This window comes from Lolium perenne, chromosome 3 (assembly GCF_019359855.2).
Source record: "Lolium perenne isolate Kyuss_39 chromosome 3, Kyuss_2.0, whole genome shotgun sequence".
NCBI classification, from domain to species: domain Eukaryota; kingdom Viridiplantae; phylum Streptophyta; class Magnoliopsida; order Poales; family Poaceae; genus Lolium; species Lolium perenne.
The window spans coordinates 229,528,367-229,547,770 of NC_067246.2; the positions used below are offsets into that span (position 1 = coordinate 229,528,367).

Here is a 19,404-nt window from a genome sequence, read left to right on the forward strand (position 1 = left end):
GCAACTCAACCCACCAAGGGGAAGGGGGCATGGGAGGGCAATGAGAAGGAGGAGTCCGTTTGGGAGGAGGCGGTAAGGATGGTGCGGAAGAAGGAGAAGGAAGAACTAGAGAGGAAGAGGCGGGAGGAGATAGCTAAGAAGAAGGAGGAAGATGAGCGTATGCAAAGGGGGTATGAGGAATACCTATTGCGCCACAAGAGGAGGAATGAGAAGCTGAAGGCCGAACGAGACCGCGAGGCACGGATAAAATTCCTGAGGAGCTGCCAACTTGAGCAAATTGCGAGGGAGGGGGCCAATAGGATGCACCTAGAGGCGGTGGCTAGGGAGGCTGAACGCATCAAGGAGGAGAGAGCTCAAGCGGAAGCTGCAAAGACGGAGGAGCGCCACCACTTCTTCGATTCGGTCGTTCAGTTGGCTCGTGACATAAGGGAGAAGGAAGAATTGGCTGAAGAGTGTAAGAAGAAGAAGGCGAGGGGGGAGGGAGCCTTTGCCACGCAGTGATGTCCCTTTGGCTATGTTCTTGTTGTCGAACCTTTATGTTGTGTGAACCTTGATCTTCTCGAACCTTCGTGTCGTTGAACCTTATTGTACTTGAAACCTTGATGTCGTCGAACCTTATTTGTCGTTTGAACCATTATGCTGTGTCAATGTGTGGTACATATTCAGTGCAATGTTCTTGTTGTCAAAACTGTTTGAGTATGGTAGGATTTTTTATGGTTTTAACACAAGTCAATGTGTGGCGCCCTCCACGGTGGCGCCACACATGCTAATGTGGCGCCCGTGGCATCGGCGCCACACATGGCAACATATATCAACTTTTGCGTCGAAAACATCCAAGGGCTCTGGACGATTAGTCCTTAGCCGTTTTGGCGAGGCTCTTTGTGTGGCGCCCGTGCCATTGGCGCCACACATGCTAGTGTGGCGCCCGTGGCATCGGCGCCACACGTAGAGGCTCGCCAAAACGACTAAGTCCCAGACGATTTGTCTTACAGTATGTTTTGGGCAATTACATATCGATGTGTGGCGCCGATGGGACGGGCGCCACACGGTGCAGTGTGGCGCCAGTGGGAAGGGCGCCACACATTGACTTGTGTTAAACCATGAAAAATCCTACCATATTCCAACAAAACTGCCATCATGTCAAAAGCTATGTCATACACACATCATATCAACAGCCATTTCGTACACACATCATAGACATAACATCATCATACGTAACATCGTAGCACATAGTTTCATACAATTTAAGATAGAATTCAAACAACACGAAGCAGCGAAGATAGAGTTCACAACACTCTAAGTTCTAACTATTGGTGTCCGAGCCGGATTCGTCGGTGTGGTAGTGCACGCGGCAGGCTGTGTCGTCGAACACCTTGACGATCATCTCGCCGTCCCCCTCGTACAGGAAGGTGAGCTGGCAGTCGGGCTCGAGGTCGAGGTCACGGGCGAACTTGTCCCACCCCGTGTGCAGGTACATCTTGCCGTGCCCGTCGAACAGGACCTCCACGGGCCAGCGGCAGAAGTTGCAGCTAGCCTCCCGTAGCTGCAACTGCGCCGGCTCGACGCCATCGTCGAACTCGGCGAACTTGTCCGGTAGCCGCTTGATGCCGAGTGGGTCGTCGTCGATGCGGAGGAGGAACTCGAAGCAGCGTTCCTCATGCGAAGACGAGGAGGGTGCAGGTGACGGTGACCGTGGGGCCGTTGCTGCTCCACCGCGGCGGCCCCTTCCCCGGCCCCGGGGGCGCCCAGGACCGCGGCCTCGACCGCCTCGCCGGCCACTGGGACCGGCTACATGTTTACATGTTTGAACCATATTATGACCCATTCCACTAACAAATATGAGTTACTCCATCACAAATACTAGGCATACATTTGGGTTCATACACATACACATATAGGGTTCATACACATACATGTGAAATTTCATATCTAGGTTTCAACAAATCTATGGTTCAAACACATGCATACATGAGGCTACCATCTCCAACACAAACAATACAATATAGAGTGCACAAAAAAAAATCCATGTCTAGGGTTCATGTCCAAATCTAGCAAGATCTATGAAATTAGTGGATGAATGGAGAAGATTCGAAGGGGATTACCTTGAGAAATGGATGGGGAACGATCTCCACGGACAGATCTGGTGATTTGGTGGTGGATTTGGTGGGGGGAGAGGGGGGAGAGAGAGAGAGCCGGCCGCCTCCCTGTGAGAGAAGAAGAAGAGAGGGAGAAAGAAAGAAGATGGTCGGGCTGGGCTGGGCGCGCGCGGCCAAACTTAAGTGAATGTGTGGTGCCCCTGCCACGGGCGCCACACTTTCAAAGTGTGGCGTCGGCGAGAGTGGCGCCACACATGCTGCCACGTCGGATCGGGATCACCAGCTCAGCGTCGACGGGCCACGTCGGAGGGGTTTGTGGCGCCAGCACCAGGGGCGCCACATGGGCATGTGTGGCGCCCATGGGAGGGGCGTCACACAAAAGGATTAGATGAGTGAAATAGTTTCGCCGGAGGGTCAGTCTGTGCTTTTCTTTCATTTTTGGGTTATTTTTGTGCAAATCGTCTCGCCTCCTGGTGAGGGTAACGACTTTCCGATGGAGTTTTGTGCTCGAGGGACCCGTGCACAAACACTTTTTACATCTTTACAGTAGTAGGAAAAGTAATAATAAGCTATTGATCACAAGCTGGGCGTGGTGCCGTATTAAAATTGGCGCAGGCCCCAGCCACGTGGACATGACAAACTTGCACGTAAAGTGCTACTTCCTCCTTCACAGTTTATTAGGCGCGCGCGTACCCCTAGGTCACCAATTTAACCTATATAATTTAAATTATATAATATAAAAATTATATCATTAGAAAATAGAACATCTGAACTTTCTAATGATATAATTTTTATAACATATAACTAATGCTAACTTGATCAAATTTGCGACCTAGGGGTACGCGCGTGCCTTATAAACTGTGAGAGAGGGAGTACTCAAGAAATCTTGGAACAACACTCGTGTCAAATCAGAAAGTTGAAAAGGGTGATACACCTCGCCTGCTGCCACTACCACTGGTCCGTGTCTATCTGCCGGTGCTGTGACCCAAACCAAGGTCGTCGATGGATTAAGAATGATTTATTTTCGATAATGTCCGTTGTATCTATTATATATTAAAAGTAAAATAAAGGTGTTTTTCGTGGCACCAGGTTAATCTACAGATGCTAATAAGAACGGCTTAACCCGGCGATGGCAGCCATGGGCATCTGAGGATTGCGGGCCTGATGTCGGCTGCTCATAGAGAGAAACTACTGCATATGGTGAGCTGTGAGCACGACGCAACGCGAAAGAAGGAATCGTGTTGGTCATGTCGCTGCTGGCGACGCTGAAGACTGAGTGCTCCTTCCAAAGCATAAGACAGAGAGGCTGCATGGAGACACGGGCATGATCGTCGACAAAGAGTAATTAGCTACGCGGTCGACTATATATGATCATGAGTGCAAGCCAGGTCCGGGGCATGTCACTATCCTACCATTGCTGCTCCTGAAGCTAGAATCGCTAAAAAAAATTACTTACTAGATAGCCGGTTTAGTTTCACGAGGAGGAACTGCCACTGGTAACGCACGGGTATTATGCTAGTTATTACAAAAGGTTTCAGCATTACACCAGCGGCTGCATTATTTACAGGACATATAAATTCAGTTGTATAAAAACAACAACACAAGTAATCCTCATAAAAACTGCAAAGGCGCGTAACATGATGGAGGGTCAATTCGAAGATTACGCTGCCATTTGTGTTGGATAAAAAAATATTCCTCGCCATACATTTCAACTGCATAGGCATCTTCATAAATATGTCACGATTCTTCATATGTCGTGAATATGATCATGAACGGAGCAAAATCATACACCAATAGATAACCTGCACAAGAAAATATTTGTTTACATTAAAACATTGTTATTTCTAGATAATCATAACGACCAAATAATGGCAAGCACTCCCACCTTAATAAGTATTTTAAACCTATGATCCACGACATTTAGCTAGTTTCCATGTATATTAGCAACGCTACATGACGTATATAAGATAAAAATTATTTATGATTGATCATACATATCTAAAAATTTGCACATGAAGAATAAGCGTTTGATATCTCGTCATGGTGCGAGAATACACACTTTTCTTTACTTCCGTGCCAAATGCTTTTGGCTAAGTTGCTTTTGGCGAGTATTACAGACCTACGAAGGTAGCACAAAAAAACATGTCTTTAGTTGAATCTTCATTTTCCAAATTTTATTTTTATTCTTAACTGACACCTCTACATGGAAAACCACACATATATTTCATCAAAAATTGTCAGTCTGATGCGTTAATTGGACCAAAAGCCAACCTATGACAAACTAGGTCTATTCTAAGCGTCACATTTGGTGGAGGTCTCCAAAACCTTAGCGATTGTGTCGCTGTTATGACGAACAATGTTGTACTTATCTAGATATTGTTCTGAGAGCATCACGGTCTTATACTCCCATAATCTAATTTCCAAGCCATCATTAATTATGAACGATCTATATGGAAAGAAGTATTTCCTCGTCGCCAATGGACCTTCCTGAAAATGGGAGTTCCCAGGTTTGCAATAAACTTGGGACATCGCCATTAGCCTATATATTTTATTTTCAAAAGAGTTTGCCACACCCCATCTTTGATAAGAATTTTAAACCTAGAATAGTTGTTGTTCTTGGCCTCAAGATGATGAATAGCAAATCCTCCTTGATCTTTGGGGGGGCGGACTACATTTTGTTTAGCTAGTCGATATTTTTTCTTTCACTGTTACTTTTGTCAAAAGAATCTTAATAAAAAATAATCCAATCTACGTAAAACTCATTTGAGCAACTGGAAGAAGGAAATCGTCCCTATGAAGTACTATACTACTTAGTACAGTTAATGTGAACTAATCTTTCTCCAAGAGAAGAGATAATAATTTTCATTTCAAACTACTCAATCTAATTTTAACCTCTCCTCGACGTGTTTTCAATCAATAATTGTGATTCTTCGCTGATATATCAGATGTCTAAATAGCTGATAGGGAACTGGCCTTGAGTATAGAAGAAAAAAGACGTGGCAAAGCAAGCAACACGAGTAAATAAGTTAAATTAAACCAGGACGGGGCTCACTGTCAATCCACAGGGAGAATAGCCTGCCAACATTCGAGGAAACTATTGGCATGCAGATTTGACAAGCTCGTCCCACGCACGAGCTCTTGATCCCTCGCAAAATGTTGCTCGCCGCATTGTTTTGCAATTTGCCCACGCTTCTGAGAAAATCAAACGCAGGGGGGGCAGTAACTGGACAAGTCACTCACCAGGATAGGTAGTCGGCAAAGGCAAACACGCGCGCGCGTACTGTGTATATCTATCCAAGATCGAACGCTGTGGTCTCATGATGATGAGTACGTTGAGAGGCACAGCGGAACAGGGTCGCGTCGAGAGAGAGCAAAAGTAAATGGGAGAAAGCTACAGCTCCTCCGCGTAGCTAGCAAGCAGCTTCCTTCCTTCATCTGCTGGTAGGATTCGCTGGACGGGATAAGGAGGACTGGAGGAGGGTGTGTGCAGAGTCTGCCCTTCCCAGGTGGGTGGACGTAGCTGTAGCCTATAGCGTCGCCGAGGTCGGCACAAAAGAAGTCTGAAGGCACCCACCGGTGCCACTGAGCCAGCTAGCCGAGCGATAGCACGGACGGCGCCGCCGGATTGGCGAGTGAGTCCAGGCCCGACCGGGCGAGCTAGATCTGCTAGAGACTAGAGTAGGAGTAGTACTTGACTGGCCAGTGAGCTCTCTTCCTTCACGTACTGCCAGTCAGGTCAGCTGCAGCCCAACACCAGCTCCATCCGACCGCGATAAATCTGCCCCCCCGTTTGCTAGCTACAGAAGGGGAAGGAGAAGGGAGGGAGGACAGCAAAAGGCTACGCAAGTACAGCCGTAGCTGTTAAGCCGCGTCGTCGTCTTCTCGAGGCGAAGCAAACCGCCACCGCCGGGGGTCACGTACGCGGGAGAGGAGAGGAGAGGAGAGGATGGCAGCCAGGTCCTCGCACCCGCCCAGGCGGGCGGTTGCGGCGGCGCCGCCTCGCCCATTGTCTCGGCTCGGGGAGACGCGGAGCCTCCCGGAACCCTCGGAGATGCCGAGCAAAGCCAGGAAGCAGAACCAGGTGCGTGAATACAGTAGAACGGACGTTTTGTCTGGTCGGGGGGATTCGGATCGATCGGTGGCTGTTCGATTGGTTTGTGACTGTAGCTGTTGCTCCGCTGTGGAGTGCAGGTGTGGCGCAAGACGGTGCTGCGGAAGTGGCTCAACATCAGGTCCTCGGATTCCGACTTCAGCGCCGACGAGGGCGACACCGCCGACGAGGCCGACAGCGAGTCAGAGTATGAAGGTGCGTCATCAGACACCCTCTCCTAGCTGCGGACCTCCTCCAATTCCGCCCCCTCCCCTCCCGCCCCCTCGAGCATGAACTCCTTAGCTAATAGCTACCCCCTCCGCCGTTAAGTTCATTTTTGTTCATACCATAAAGTTAATCAAGAGATGAAAAGCTCAGCCAATGCATCCGGCTTGGATTCTAATCCGGGTTGTTTATTTCCAGCATTCGTCTTCTTTTCCCAATTTCCTTTTTGGGGACGATTTGGGTGGATTGGTTCTTCCAGCATCACCTGACCCGCTTAGTTTAGTTTAGCCACAAATTTAGTCCCCAAGAATCGGTAGAGAATACGACTTAGCGGGCCTTTTCCCCTTTTTCTTTTGTCTTTTTGGCTATGGGATTTGGTTTCTTGACATTACTTCCTTTTCTAGATCTTTTAATTTCTCCAATGTGTTGTTGTCATGTCCTGTCATGTCCTAACACCTAATTAACTAATCATCTTGTTTCATTGTATTCCTCTTTTTCCCTTAAACACACTAGAACAAACGGCTCTTCCATTAGGTACAGAAAACCTTTGAGCAGATTCTGTGCTTTTCCTAGTGAGTTCAAATGATAAGCTCTGCCTTTACAGTCTAACTTTTTGAAGTGAAAAAATTGAAATAATAAGAAAAGAAAGCTCTATCCGTATTGCAAGAAATATAGTTGCAACATGTGTCTGGTTACATACGTGGAAGACAGCCTCTTTGGCCGCTTTCCTTTTTAAAATAATTGCTTCCTTTCAGAGAGTTACCTTAGTTTCTCGACTCCAACTTTGCATATTGATATGATCAACCCAAGTCAAATAGTTTACTTTGCTGGATTCGATTTTGTGCAGAGATGTGCGGATGGGAGAGGCTGGAATATGACCAAGACAGGAAATTACGTGGATTGGGTGCCCAGACAACAGGTAATTTGGCGCATTTCGTAAATTACATTTTGTCTTCTAGCACATGGGCTTCATTTCTAAATGAATTTTATTTGAAATACTCAAGAAGTATGCATGTTGGTTTTACTACCAAGATATGCACATCAAAATCAGGTGCAACCTTAATTGTTCTTGAATATCCCTTTGTCCGTGACTATTTAGTTCTTGAATCTTGATACCAACTTTCATCCTTCTATTATAAATTTCCTTTAGTTTTTCCGTAGTGTCCATTTCAAATCTGCCTGTGTCTGTTGGTTTGCTTATGGACATAGTTAGAACTAAGAGATGCAATTTCATTTTTTACCTCATATACTTGTGGCAAGTGACAGATTGCATCCACTACAATATTAGTATCTCTTAGGTGTGACACTGTGAGTCTGTGACTACTTTCAACCCCACTTTACTATTTTTTCATAGGTAACAAAAATAGATCCACTTGTTAGGACGACATGGCAGCTGACTGCGCAATTAACTCGGACGTGTACTTTTCAGAGGCATGACAAATAATGTCAAACTCCCCGTTTATCAGCATTAGTAAAATTCATGAAATTGTGTCAATTGTGCTGACCTGGTGCGGCTAGCTGTGCCACTGTGCTCCTGCGTCGTATCAGATACACCCATAGCTAGTACGAGCCTAAGTTCTACCCCTAGCCAGCTTCCATGTCTTCCTAACACATGGGTCTGCCATGTTAATTTTTTCGGAAAAATAATAAAACAGTGTAAAAGACATCACAAGGTCACAACTTAGGGGGTAAAATGTGGGAAACAAATATTTAATAGGTTAAATGTTATCATAAGATCACAAATACTAGGTGGAAAAAACTGGAATTTACTCGTGAATTTAAGTACTACGGTTGACAAACTAAGATATATACTTGTCAGCCCTTTCACCAGAATTTAGTGAGACTTTTCTCTGCCTCTGGAATAGTCTTGTTCTTGAGAAGGCCTACTTAGCTTTTCTTATGTGGTGACACGACCTATGAATATTGCAGACAGCCAAATGGGGGGCGTTCCATACGGATTTAATCGAAGGCGCAAATCAGAGACTCTTCGTGCTCAATATATTGATGTCAACGAACTAAGGCATGTACCTATTCTCAGTTTTTTTGCATTTTCTGGAATTCAACTTGCTAACTGTTATTTTCTTGTGTTAATTTAAGTCAAATAAATACTGCTGGTTGTTCCTTCAGATATCTGTCTTCCTTGCAGCAGGACTTGACTCAATAAAATTTACTATGTTTGTTATGTTACTGTATTTTTTTATAAATTGTTGGTTTAATATTCAGGGTCTGCGTAGGAACATGGAATGTTGCAGGGAAAGTTCCACCTCAAGATTTGGATATTCAAGAATGGTTGGATATGAAGGAGCCAGCTGATATATATGTTCTTGGGTAATTTGTTAAACCTCCAGTTATATATTTTGAGAACGGAATCTCCCATGTAAATCCATACAAAAAATATTAAGTTGACCTATTGCTTCATTTATCTTACATCCAAATGTTGCATGCGCCCATGATTTTGATCGCCTGCTCTTTATTATCATTATTTCCTTTCCATTTCTATGTGATAAGACTAGCAACACTTTTTTCATTTATGAGATGATTTTTTATTAAATTTCAGATTTCAAGAAGTTGTTCCACTAAATGCTGGGAATATATTTGGTGCCGAAGACAACCGCCCCGTTTCAATGTGGGAACATATCATTCGTGAAACACTGAATAAGATTAGTCCAGATAAACCAAAATATAAATGTCACAGTGATCCTCCATCTCCATCAAGGTTTAAGCCATCTGGTGACACTCTTGCGATGGAAGATGAGCTTAACAGCGATTCTGACAGCGAAATCGGTGGGGAAGTGCACCCATGGGACGAACAAGATTTAGTTGTTGATGATGATATTCAGAGCAACACACATGAAAACTCCACTTCTGCTCCTGATGAAACTATTCTACGAGACGACAACTTTAGCAGGTTGCCTTCACTGAAGACTTTCAATCGATCTCATAACATCAGTTTCAAAGATTACACATCTCATTTAGAAGAGCCTGTCAACCAAAAGATGTTAACCAAAACACTGAGTCACTCAGAGAGGCTTGGATTGATTTGGCCAGAACCGCCATTGGATATGTTGGCTCAGTGTCTTCCGGCCAGCACACAGTCACTTCCTTCAGGGAAGGCGCTAAAAACATATTTGTCTTTCAAATCAGTTGATGGAGATGCATGTGCTTTTCCGGAGGATAGTATACTTCATGGTTTAAACATTGACAGTGTCGTAGCTAAAGGGAAAAGACCATACTTTGTAAGGATAATAAGCAAGCAGATGGTTGGAGTATTTCTTACAATATGGGTACGAAGAAGCCTGCGGAAGCACATTCAGAATGTGAAAGTATCAACTGTAGGAGTAGGTGCTATGGGCTACATTGGGAACAAGGTAAATTTCTGTGGATCAGATCACTCACGACACCGAGTTCCAAAATGCATGCACATATTGCACGCAATCAGATGCATGTTTGGAAAAAAAAAAATGCATGTCAGGTTAGGGATTTTGGGACATTTCTATTCCTTCACTGGTTCTATGGTTTCTACCACCTACCCAAATACTGCGAGGAAAGGAGTGCATTTTTTGTTTAAGGCCGAATGCATTTCACCTTAACCTGTTCTTGTATTGATTATGGAGTACCGTGCTAATGTTTCTTATTTCAACATGTTCCAGGGATCAATAGCAGTAAGCATGTCGATTTATCAGACACAGTTTTGCTTTATTTGTTGCCACCTGACCTCTGGAGAAAAGGACGGGGATGAGCAAAAAAGGAATGCTGATGTGCAAGAGATCCATCGAAGGACAATATTTAATCCAGTTTCCAGAGCGGGCACGCCTAAGACAATATATGACCACGAGTAAGTGAAAAAACCTATCTTGTCTTTCAAGAATTATTATGTGCCACCCTCCAAATTCCTGATGCTATGTGAACCTCCACTGGTTGCCACCATGGCATGGTGTGCATTTTCTCAATGATTTAGTATATACAGATCAAGATGTTCCCTTATATATACTAGACATACGCTGTGTGGATATAGGTTTGGCTCTAAAAGAAAAGAAAAAACTTACTATAGTATCTCTGTTTAAAATAGCCGGCTAGCCCGGCTATAGCCTTTCACGAGGTCCGCGGCTATAGCTAGAGGCTTTAGAGGCTAAAAGAGAAATAGCCGCTAATAGCCCGGCTAAGGCTATTTAGCCTTAATTTAGCCTCATAGCCGCTAACTTCCCGCTCAATGGGTCCAAAATTTTGGACCAAAAATTTAAGTCGACCGGCCCATTTGCTTGGCGAAATAGCCACCAAGCTCTAGTTATGTAATTATGGGCATAACTAGTTATGTAATTATGGGCATAACTATGTCCTAAACTACGTAATGATGTTGTAACTAAGTATAAGTTTGCATTTTAACCTGAATGCTGAAACCAGCACATAACTTTTTCAGTTACAAAAAGATGCACAACTTTTTTACCATATATCAATGACCATGTTTGCATCTATGTTTTAACAGTTCTTTTTATACTTACTAGCAGCCATGTACTTAAAATGCACATTTTCGCATCATACGTCACGTGTCGACCCGACTTACTTTTTACCATATTCAATTAATTGGGCCCTAACAAGGAAATGTAGACAACTTAAGAAATCAGAAAAAACAATGATAGTCAAATAAATTCAGTGACGTGTACGGAGAAATCTATGTACTGATATTGTTAAGTTCCATATTTAGTCTGCAATTAGTGTTGAATTTGCGAACTTAATATAGTAAATTATCACTGCTTTTGCGTATTAAGCCCAAATTTGCAAGGTCCAACAGAGAATATGAGCCATTACATTGAAAGTAGATGGATGGTTGATATCATGTGCTTCCAGCAAACTGGTGTTTTTGTATTGGTACATAGATATGCATTTTAACATATTTTTTGAACAATATATTTTCATATTTATGCTAAGGAATAAATGATGAAGTGCATACCAGTGGCATAACAAAGTATAAGTTTGCATTTTAATTATACAGAGAGAATGTTGCTTTTAGCTCTAGGTTATTCTAGTTTAAGGTTGCTACATCAAAGTTTACAGATATCTAATATTTCGTATTGTTTCAGGAGGATTTTCTGGTTAGGGGATCTCAACTATAGGATAAACTTATCATACGAAAGAACACATGAATTCATCTCCAACCATGACTGGAATGGGTTATTCGAGAAAGACCAGGTAAACTTCAGCAGCATATATTTTTAATACTCCTCCATAATTTCTAGCTCACTTTTCCCCCACTATGATAGCTAAGATTAGAACTGAGGAAAGGACGTGTATTTGATGGGTGGTCCGAAGGAGTTATCAGCTTTGCTCCAACATACAAGTACAAGTTTAACTCGAAGAAGTACATAAGTGATGAGCCAAAATCTGGGAGGAGGACACCTGCATGGTATGCAGTCTGATCACCACATATAAATTAGTGCCAAAAGAACATATATTAGCTGCACCTGGACAAGCCACCGTTTCTTCATCTGCTAGCTAACATAAAACTTTCTTGTCTACCTCTGTAGGTGCGACCGTATTCTTTCCTATGGCAAGGGAATGAGGTTGTTGTCCTATGAGACGGTTGATATGAGGCTATCTGATCACCGCCCCGTTAAAGCCGTGTACACGGTGGATATTGAGGTTTTCAGTCCCAAAAAGTTGCAGAGAGCTCTCACCTTCACCGATGCAGAGGTTGAGGATCGACTCTCCTCTGAGGACGAATGCATCGCCGGAATTTACAGTCTTGGACTGTCATAACTTTAAGGTTAACCTTTGGGCCGTTTGTGTAGTGAGGTTGGTGCTTTTGTAAAGTCCCTCAACCCCGAGATACAGATGCGGCTGCTTAACCCTTGTCCAGCCATGGCCTCTTCGCTATCAGCTGAGACCAGCTGGGGGTAGGTAGTCATGTACTTTGCATCCATGCATCCTCTGACCATATTATGAAACCAGGGTGTGCCATGATGCATCTCGTTGTTTCCTTGTCATGTGCAGGAGTTAGTGAGGTTGATGCCCTCTATATGATCTACACCACTTGTAATTAACAGTTGAACACCGTAAACTTCCAGGCATTTTTTTTGAGTGGTCCAGGCAGATATTTTCCTTGTCAAGCTTAACCGTCTTGTTACATTCTCCCCTGTAGCCTCTAGGCTTCCGTATCTTGACTATTAGATGACCTAATGAGAGCCAGAATGAAGGAACACTATCTTGACTATCGATAACCCAAGGCTTGTCGATCGCCACACCATCCCGATTACAATTTGGCCGCCTGCTTGGAGGCCAACCAGGCCCTAGGGAGCCAGAATTTCGGGGACTGATGCCCGCACGTCTTGCTGGGCAGCATTAGCCTTAAAGCTTAAAGCTGCTCGTAACCAGACCTCTTAGAAACTGCTGAATCGGCCGTTTAGGAGCCATCTCACGGTGGTTAAATTGGAGAATGCGGTGTAGGAGCTAATGCAAATCATGGAGAAGGAGCGAGCTCAAGTGCTGCAACAAAATTGCGGCGGGAGCGGGGCGGATCCAGCCCAATTCAGGGGCTCGGCCTTTTCTTTTTTTTTCTACATTTTCTAGCTGATACTCCGTATATGGGTTGGACCAAATCTGAGGGTGTAAGGGCATCTCCAACCGCGCGACCCAAACCAAACGGACGCGCTGGACCGTCCGTTTTGGGCCGTTTGGGTCGCCGCCCGGACACGCGGACAGCGCCCCGCGTCCGCGTGTCCGTTTGGGTCGCGCGCTGCGCCCAACGCGCGGACGCATCGCATAAACCGGAGAAAAACGAAAACAAAAAAGAGGCAAATTTAAACGAAATTTCATTGAACATATGCCCTATTTTGGGCAAATTTAGTACATAGCCCTATTTTGGGCAAATAAAACTAACAAAAGAAGCCCCTATATGGGCTTTTAAATTTAAACTAAAATTTAAACAGAAAATAAAAAACCCTCTAGGGTTTGGTCGGCGGCGCGGTGGCCGCCGGTGCGCCGCCTAGCCCCTGTGGGCGTCGTCGGCGACGTCGTCGACGTCCCCGGGCGGCGAGGCAACGGTGGCTCGACCGCGCGGGGGACTCCGACGAGGAGACCACGGGGCCTCCTCCCACGGCGAGTGGGGTCCGGAGCCACCCGCGCGGCCCGGAGGCGCTGCCGCCTCTCTGCCGCCGGCGGCGCTTGGCCTCTGGGCGCCGCCTCCTCCGGCCGGCGGCACTGTCCTCTGGCGGCGCCGCTGCTCGTCGGCGCGGCGCCCGGCCTCCTCCCGCCGCGCCGCCTCCTCCTCCTCCTCCCGTCGCGCCCGGAGGCCCGGGCGTAGAGCTCCCAGCCCTCCGCGTCCTCCACCTCCCGCCGCGCCGCCCCCTCCATTTCGGAGGTGCGAATGGCCGCATGGAGTTGCGGCCATTTCGCCTCCTCCTCCGCCGCCGAGATGATCGGGGGCGGCGCGGAGGTCCGGGTCCTCCTCCGAGGACTCCGGCTTGGGCTCGATGAGGAGAGGCGGCGGTTGCGGCAATGCCGCACCGCCGCGGGCGGCCTCTCCGATGTGGAGGCCGCCGCGGTTCCCTCCGGCCCGCGCCGGCGGCCGACGCCGATCGCCGCCGGCCTCGTCGTCATTGGCTCCGGGAGCGAACCGTCGCTTCGGGGCCATGGCGGCGGTTTTGTTCGGGAGTGGAGTGGGGGCGGAGTGGAGGGCCAGATCCCCTCCAGTCCCCATTTAATAGACTCCCTGGTCACCGACGGGTGGGCCCAAGGGAGACGAGGCGACCAGCGCGCGGACGCGAGCGGACGGCGCGTGCCATCCGCGGCCACGCAAACCTAGCCCAGATTTGGGCCGGGTTTGCGTCGTTCCGGACGCCGCGGCCATCCGCTTTTGCGGTGCGTCCCCGCGTTGGGCCGGGTTTTTGTCCGTTTCGACCCATCCGGACGCGCGGGCGCGGGATGGGTCGCCCGGTTGGAGATGCCCTAAGGGCCTCTCCAACGGGGGCACCCAAACCCAAAAACGGACGTCAGATAGGTCCGTTTGGGTAAAACCTGCTCCCAACGTGCGGACCCATATTAAAAACGGACTGCTGTGGCGTCTGGCACGACCCAAAGTCGGACCAAATTTGGGAGCAATTTGGGGCGAGCCGGACGCGTGCGGGCATCTCTGGTTATCCGCGCGTGTCCTCCCATACCCCACATGCCAGCCACACTAATTAATTCACTCAGACTCCCACAGCCTTCTCTCTCCTCTGTCTTTCTCTTTCTTTTTCTGCCATAGATGTTGGAGAAGCTCCCCACCGGAATAGGGCTCGCCGGCCAACCGCCGCCGTCGAGCTCGCGTGGAGGCTCCCCGTTAAAAACGAACCCTTTTTTTCGTCCATGCCGGAGGTCGCCACGGCCGAAACGGAGCACGGGCGCGGGAACGGATGCCGGCCACTTGCCACGCCGTCGTGGGCGGAGCTCGCCGCGACGGGCGCGAGCACGGGCGGGCATGGGCGGGGACGGAGCTCTGGGCGAGGCGGGCATGGGCGGGGACGGAGCTCTAGGCGGGGACGGAGCTCTGGGCGAAGCTGGAGGCTCTCCTCGCCTCTGCGCCGCGCCGCGCGGGGCTCGCCTGCCGGACGCCGCCGAGGACGGGCACGGGCACGTGCGGGGCAGGCCGCGTCGGCCAAGGGCGGGCACGGGCGGGGGCGGGCGGGCACGGGCGGGGCGGGCGGGCACAGGCGGGGGCGCCGCCGGCCGCGTCTGCCACGGGCGAGGCGGGCATGGGCGGGGGCAGCGCTTGCCCCGACGGCCACGGGCGGGGCGGGCGGGCACGAGCGGGGCGTCGGCCACGGGCGGGAGCGGCCACGGCGGGGCGGCGCCGGCCCGATCGGTGACGGAGCAGCCGGGTGCGCACGGCGCGCCGAGCCGGCCGCGTCGGCACAGCGAGCGAGCACGGCCACGGGCGGGGCCGGAGCCGGCCGCACGAGCCACGGGTGGGCGAACCTGGCCGCGGGCGTTACCTGCCAGGACGCCGCCGAGCTCGTCGCCGGAGCACGGGCGGGGCAGGGCCGAGCTCGTTGTGCTGTGCTGTTTCTTGACCAAGTAGTACTAGTACATGGCTAGAGAAGAGGAACAGTGATTTGAGTCACTGGGGAATAAAAAAAGCCACGGACGTCCTCGTCCATCCGCGTCTCCGGAGGTCGACCCAAACAGCCAAAATCGGACGCGAAAACGCGTCCGTTTGGATCACGCGGTTGGAGATGCCCTAAGAGCTGCACCTTGCAGCTCTCGTTCTTCTTCCACCTCTCTCACAAGAACTCACACCGGAAAACACAACACTACGACACACGCACACACACTCAGCCAAAGGAGGAAGAACACCATGTCTTTGCCATGACTCTCTCTCAATGGCACACACGAAGACTACTGTACATTTTTCCCTTGCCCGCAGGCCTCCTTCTCTCATTCATTTGTTCACTCTTAAATAGGCAGTACAAGGTAGCAACTTGACCACAACGGCCACTAACACCACGCACTAACCACTAACTTAATTCGCTGCTGATCCGGAGGACTCAGCCTGCATGCACCACATCTAACTAACTTGGACGCTGCTAGAGCTAGTCTCACGCTGTGGCATACTCATCTTATCTACTTATCCTCACAACTAATTAAACAAAGCACTTTCAGCTTGCATGTACCTACAAGACCACATCTGTTGTGTGTACATGCCGCAGCCTACCAAGCTAACTCGACCAAACACATGCATGAACAAAACTTAAACATGATAAACTACTAAACAACAAGGTTAGCTCCAACAGAGGGTGGGGCCGCCCCACCCTTCCACCCACCTGGCTCCGTTAGGAGAAATCTAGTTACCGCTCACCTAAAATCAGGCCTCTATTTGTAGCCTCCACTCTCAAGGCATAAATCTAAATCCACAATTTCGCTCTTTGAGCTCCTTCCGCTTCCGAGTTCCATGGAGATAGCGCGAGCTTCTTCACCGGCTACACCCACGAGCATGACATTGGTGGTGGTCGGTGGCTAGCTGGCTTCTCACTCTTTCCCAACCTGCGTGCTTTTCTGGTGGCTGCAAAAAACCTCAAACCCTCATGTGATGTTTTACGGCTTCTTATTCAGAAGAGGAAGTTAAGAAAGATGTATTTCAGATGAAGCACAACAAGACACCTAGCCCACATGATTTTCCTGCAAAGTTTTTTTTTTTTTGAAACTTCTGGAATACTGTTAAGGATGATTTATTGGAGCGGTAAGGCGAGCTGCATGTCGGACAACTTGAGCTTTCCCGCATCAATTCTGGGGAGATTATTCTACCACTAAAAATTAATGGCGGTGAAAGAAACAGTTTAGGCCAATATGTTTTCTTAATGTTTTTTTTTTAAGATTTTCACTAAGGTGGCCACTATTAGACTCAGTTCGATGGCTGATCATGTGGTCAGGCCTACTCAGACTGCTTTCATGCAAGGTAGATACATCCTAGACAGTGTAGTAAGCTTACATGAAACATTCCATGACTTACACCGCAAAAGTTGAATGGGGTAGTTCTCAGAATCGACTTTGAAAAATCTTATGATAAGGTTAAGTGGTATTTTCTGCAACAAATTATCAAAATGAAAGGTTTCTTTGAAGAATGGCATGCTATAATTAATAACTTTATTTTTGGAGTAAATGCCGCTATTAAAGTCAATGATGACGTTGGTAGATATTTCTAGACAAAAAATGATTTTTTAATAATCCGAAATTACTATTTATTTCCAGGAATAGCACGCGTTTTCAAACCTTTTCACTTTTGTGACTCTGGGGACCGATTGGTCAGCTGTGGGCCGATCGGCCAGCTACCGCCCAATTGCATGTGGCAGGCGCATGCCGACCGACCAACACACCCTGTCAGCCACTTGCTGATCACTGCTTGTGCAGCGAAGAGTGTCGATCGCTGCTTCTATAGGAAAAAATCCGACAACGTGGTGGGAAAATATGGCGGGAGAGTGGTGGCGGGAAAATATGGCGGGTGAGCTGTGGCGGCAAAAAATGGCGGGAGAGCGGTGGTGGGAGATACTCGGGCGGGAAAATGTTTACCGGGAGATCGTTGGCGGGAGATATGTGCCCAAAAATATTTGCGAAAGAGATGAGAGGGAACCCTACACTAACCCTAAACCCAACTATGCAAATCATCGGCAGCAAGCCTGTCGGTCGGTAGCAGGCCGGTCGGCCGCTAGCTGACTGTTCGGCAAGCTATAGGCCGATTAGGTCTGCCATCTGACGCGGCAAAAGCGGCCGACACCCTGTCGGCCTTTTATAGGACGATCGGTCAGCAGCTGTCCGACCGAGTCACAAAATTGAAAAAAAAAATGAGAACGCGTGCTATTCCTAGAAATAAATAAAAAATCGTATGATTAAAAAAATCGCAAAAAAAAGGTTAAGGCAAGGTTATCCCCTATCTCCAATGTTATTTAACATTGTGGCGGACATGCTAGCCATGATTATTGAGCATGCGAAAGCTGATGATCAAATTTAAGAAGTGGACTATCTATTCTTTAATATGCCGATGATACAATCGTCTTTATGGAACATGACTAAGAAAAAACGAGAAATCTGAAATTAATATTAACAACATTCGAGCAGTTATGAGATTTTAAAATAAATTTCTATAAGAGCGAATTTGTCTATTTTGGCGGGGCTCAAGACGATGCTAACCTATATGCCAAACTTTTCGGATGTGGACTGGAAACTTACCATTCAATTATCTGGGTATTCCGATTCACCATTGGAGGCTCACGCTTCTTGAATGAAAAAATTATTACAAAAACGCCTTAGTAGTTAGAAAGGAAAATTACTATCTCTAGGTGAAAGTTTAGTTCTTATGGTGATCGCTTCGAGACAAAGTTGAGTAATTGGATTGGTAAAATGCTTTTGTATGGTGATCGCCTAGTTCTTATTAACTCGGTTTTAACTAGCCTCCCCACGTTTATGCTTTCTTTCCTCGAGATACCGAAAGGAGTTCGGAAGAGGTTAGATTTTTTTAGGTCTCGTTTCTTTTGGCAAAGCGGGCATAAGAAGAAGTATAGATCGACAAAGTGGAATATTATATGTCAGCCAAAAGATCAAAGGGGCTTAGGTATCGAGGTTCTAGAGTTAAAAACAGAGCTTACTTAGCAAGTGGTTATATAAGCTCTTGAACGAAAATGGCATGTGGCAAGATCTGCTGCATAAGAAATACCTACATTCTAAAACTTTATCTTGGATTTCAGCAAAGCCAACTGACTCTCCATTTTGAAAATGATTAATGAATGTTAAAGAAGACTTCTTCGCTAGAGGATCTTTTGTTATCGGTAATTATTGTAATACTCGGTTATGGGAGGATATCTGGTTAGGGGATAAATCGCTCGCTGATGAATACCCAACCCTATACAATATTGTCTACCATAAGCAGGTAACGGTTACAAGTGTCATGGACTCAACCCCACTAAATATAGGATTTAGAAGGAAGATGGGTGGTAATAAGTGGGATCGGTGGATCCATATTTTACAGCGACTCATTTTGGTTCAGCTAACTGATGTTGATGATGTATTTAGATGGAACTTGACTACTTCGGGGTCTTTTTCTGTCAAATCTGTAGGGATTCGTTGCATAGAAAACAAAAAATTTCCTACCGCGAGAACGCAATCCAAGCCAAGATGCAATCTAGAAGATGGGAGCAACGAGGGGATGAACGAAACTAACCCTTGAAGATTTCCAACGCCTATAAGAGTAGGCTCTTATTGCTGCGGTAGACGATCACTTGCCGCTTGCAAAAGCGCGTAGAAGATCTTGATCACGGTGCCACGATCGGGCAGCACCTCCGTACTCGGTCACACGTTCGGTGTTGATGAAGACGACGTCCTTCTCCCCGTTCCAGCGGGCAGCGGAAGTAGTAGATCCTCCTCGGAATCCCGACAGCACGACGGCGTGGTGGCGGTGGTGGTGGAGATCTCCGACAGAGCTTCGCCTAAGCTATGTGGGAGAGAGAGGTAGGAGGGAACCGCTAGGGTTTG

General features: G+C 47.5%; 1 protein-coding gene across 1 annotated transcript; it reads left to right on the top strand.

The window, feature by feature from the left end:
- The first annotated feature begins 5,620 nt into the window (after nt 1-5,620).
- Nucleotides 5,621-12,500, top strand: LOC127343606 (type IV inositol polyphosphate 5-phosphatase 3). Its single transcript, XM_051369757.2, has 10 exons — nt 5,621-6,177; nt 6,288-6,402; nt 7,259-7,330; nt 8,341-8,431; nt 8,635-8,739; nt 8,969-9,779; nt 10,062-10,246; nt 11,490-11,598; nt 11,670-11,812; nt 11,934-12,500. Exons 1-10 carry the CDS (start codon nt 6,043-6,045, stop codon nt 12,163-12,165), a joined length of 1,998 nt encoding a protein of 665 aa, XP_051225717.1. The 5' UTR covers nt 5,621-6,042; the 3' UTR covers nt 12,166-12,500.
- Nucleotides 12,501-19,404: the final 6,904 nt, after the last annotated feature.

What these genes read in the sequence shown, in the direction of transcription:
- LOC127343606 (XM_051369757.2), top strand. Translation starts at nt 6,043, where the DNA reads ATGGCAGCCAGGTCCTCGCACCCGCCCAGGCGGGCGGTTGCGGCGGCG. An exon ending in CAGCGAGTCAGAGTATGAAG is followed by an intron (nt 6,403 to 7,258) that starts GTGCGTCATCAG and finishes GATTTTGTGCAG; the next exon opens with AGATGTGCGGATGGGAGAGG. An exon ending in TGGGCTACATTGGGAACAAG is followed by an intron (nt 9,780 to 10,061) that starts GTAAATTTCTGT and finishes AACATGTTCCAG; the next exon opens with GGATCAATAGCAGTAAGCAT.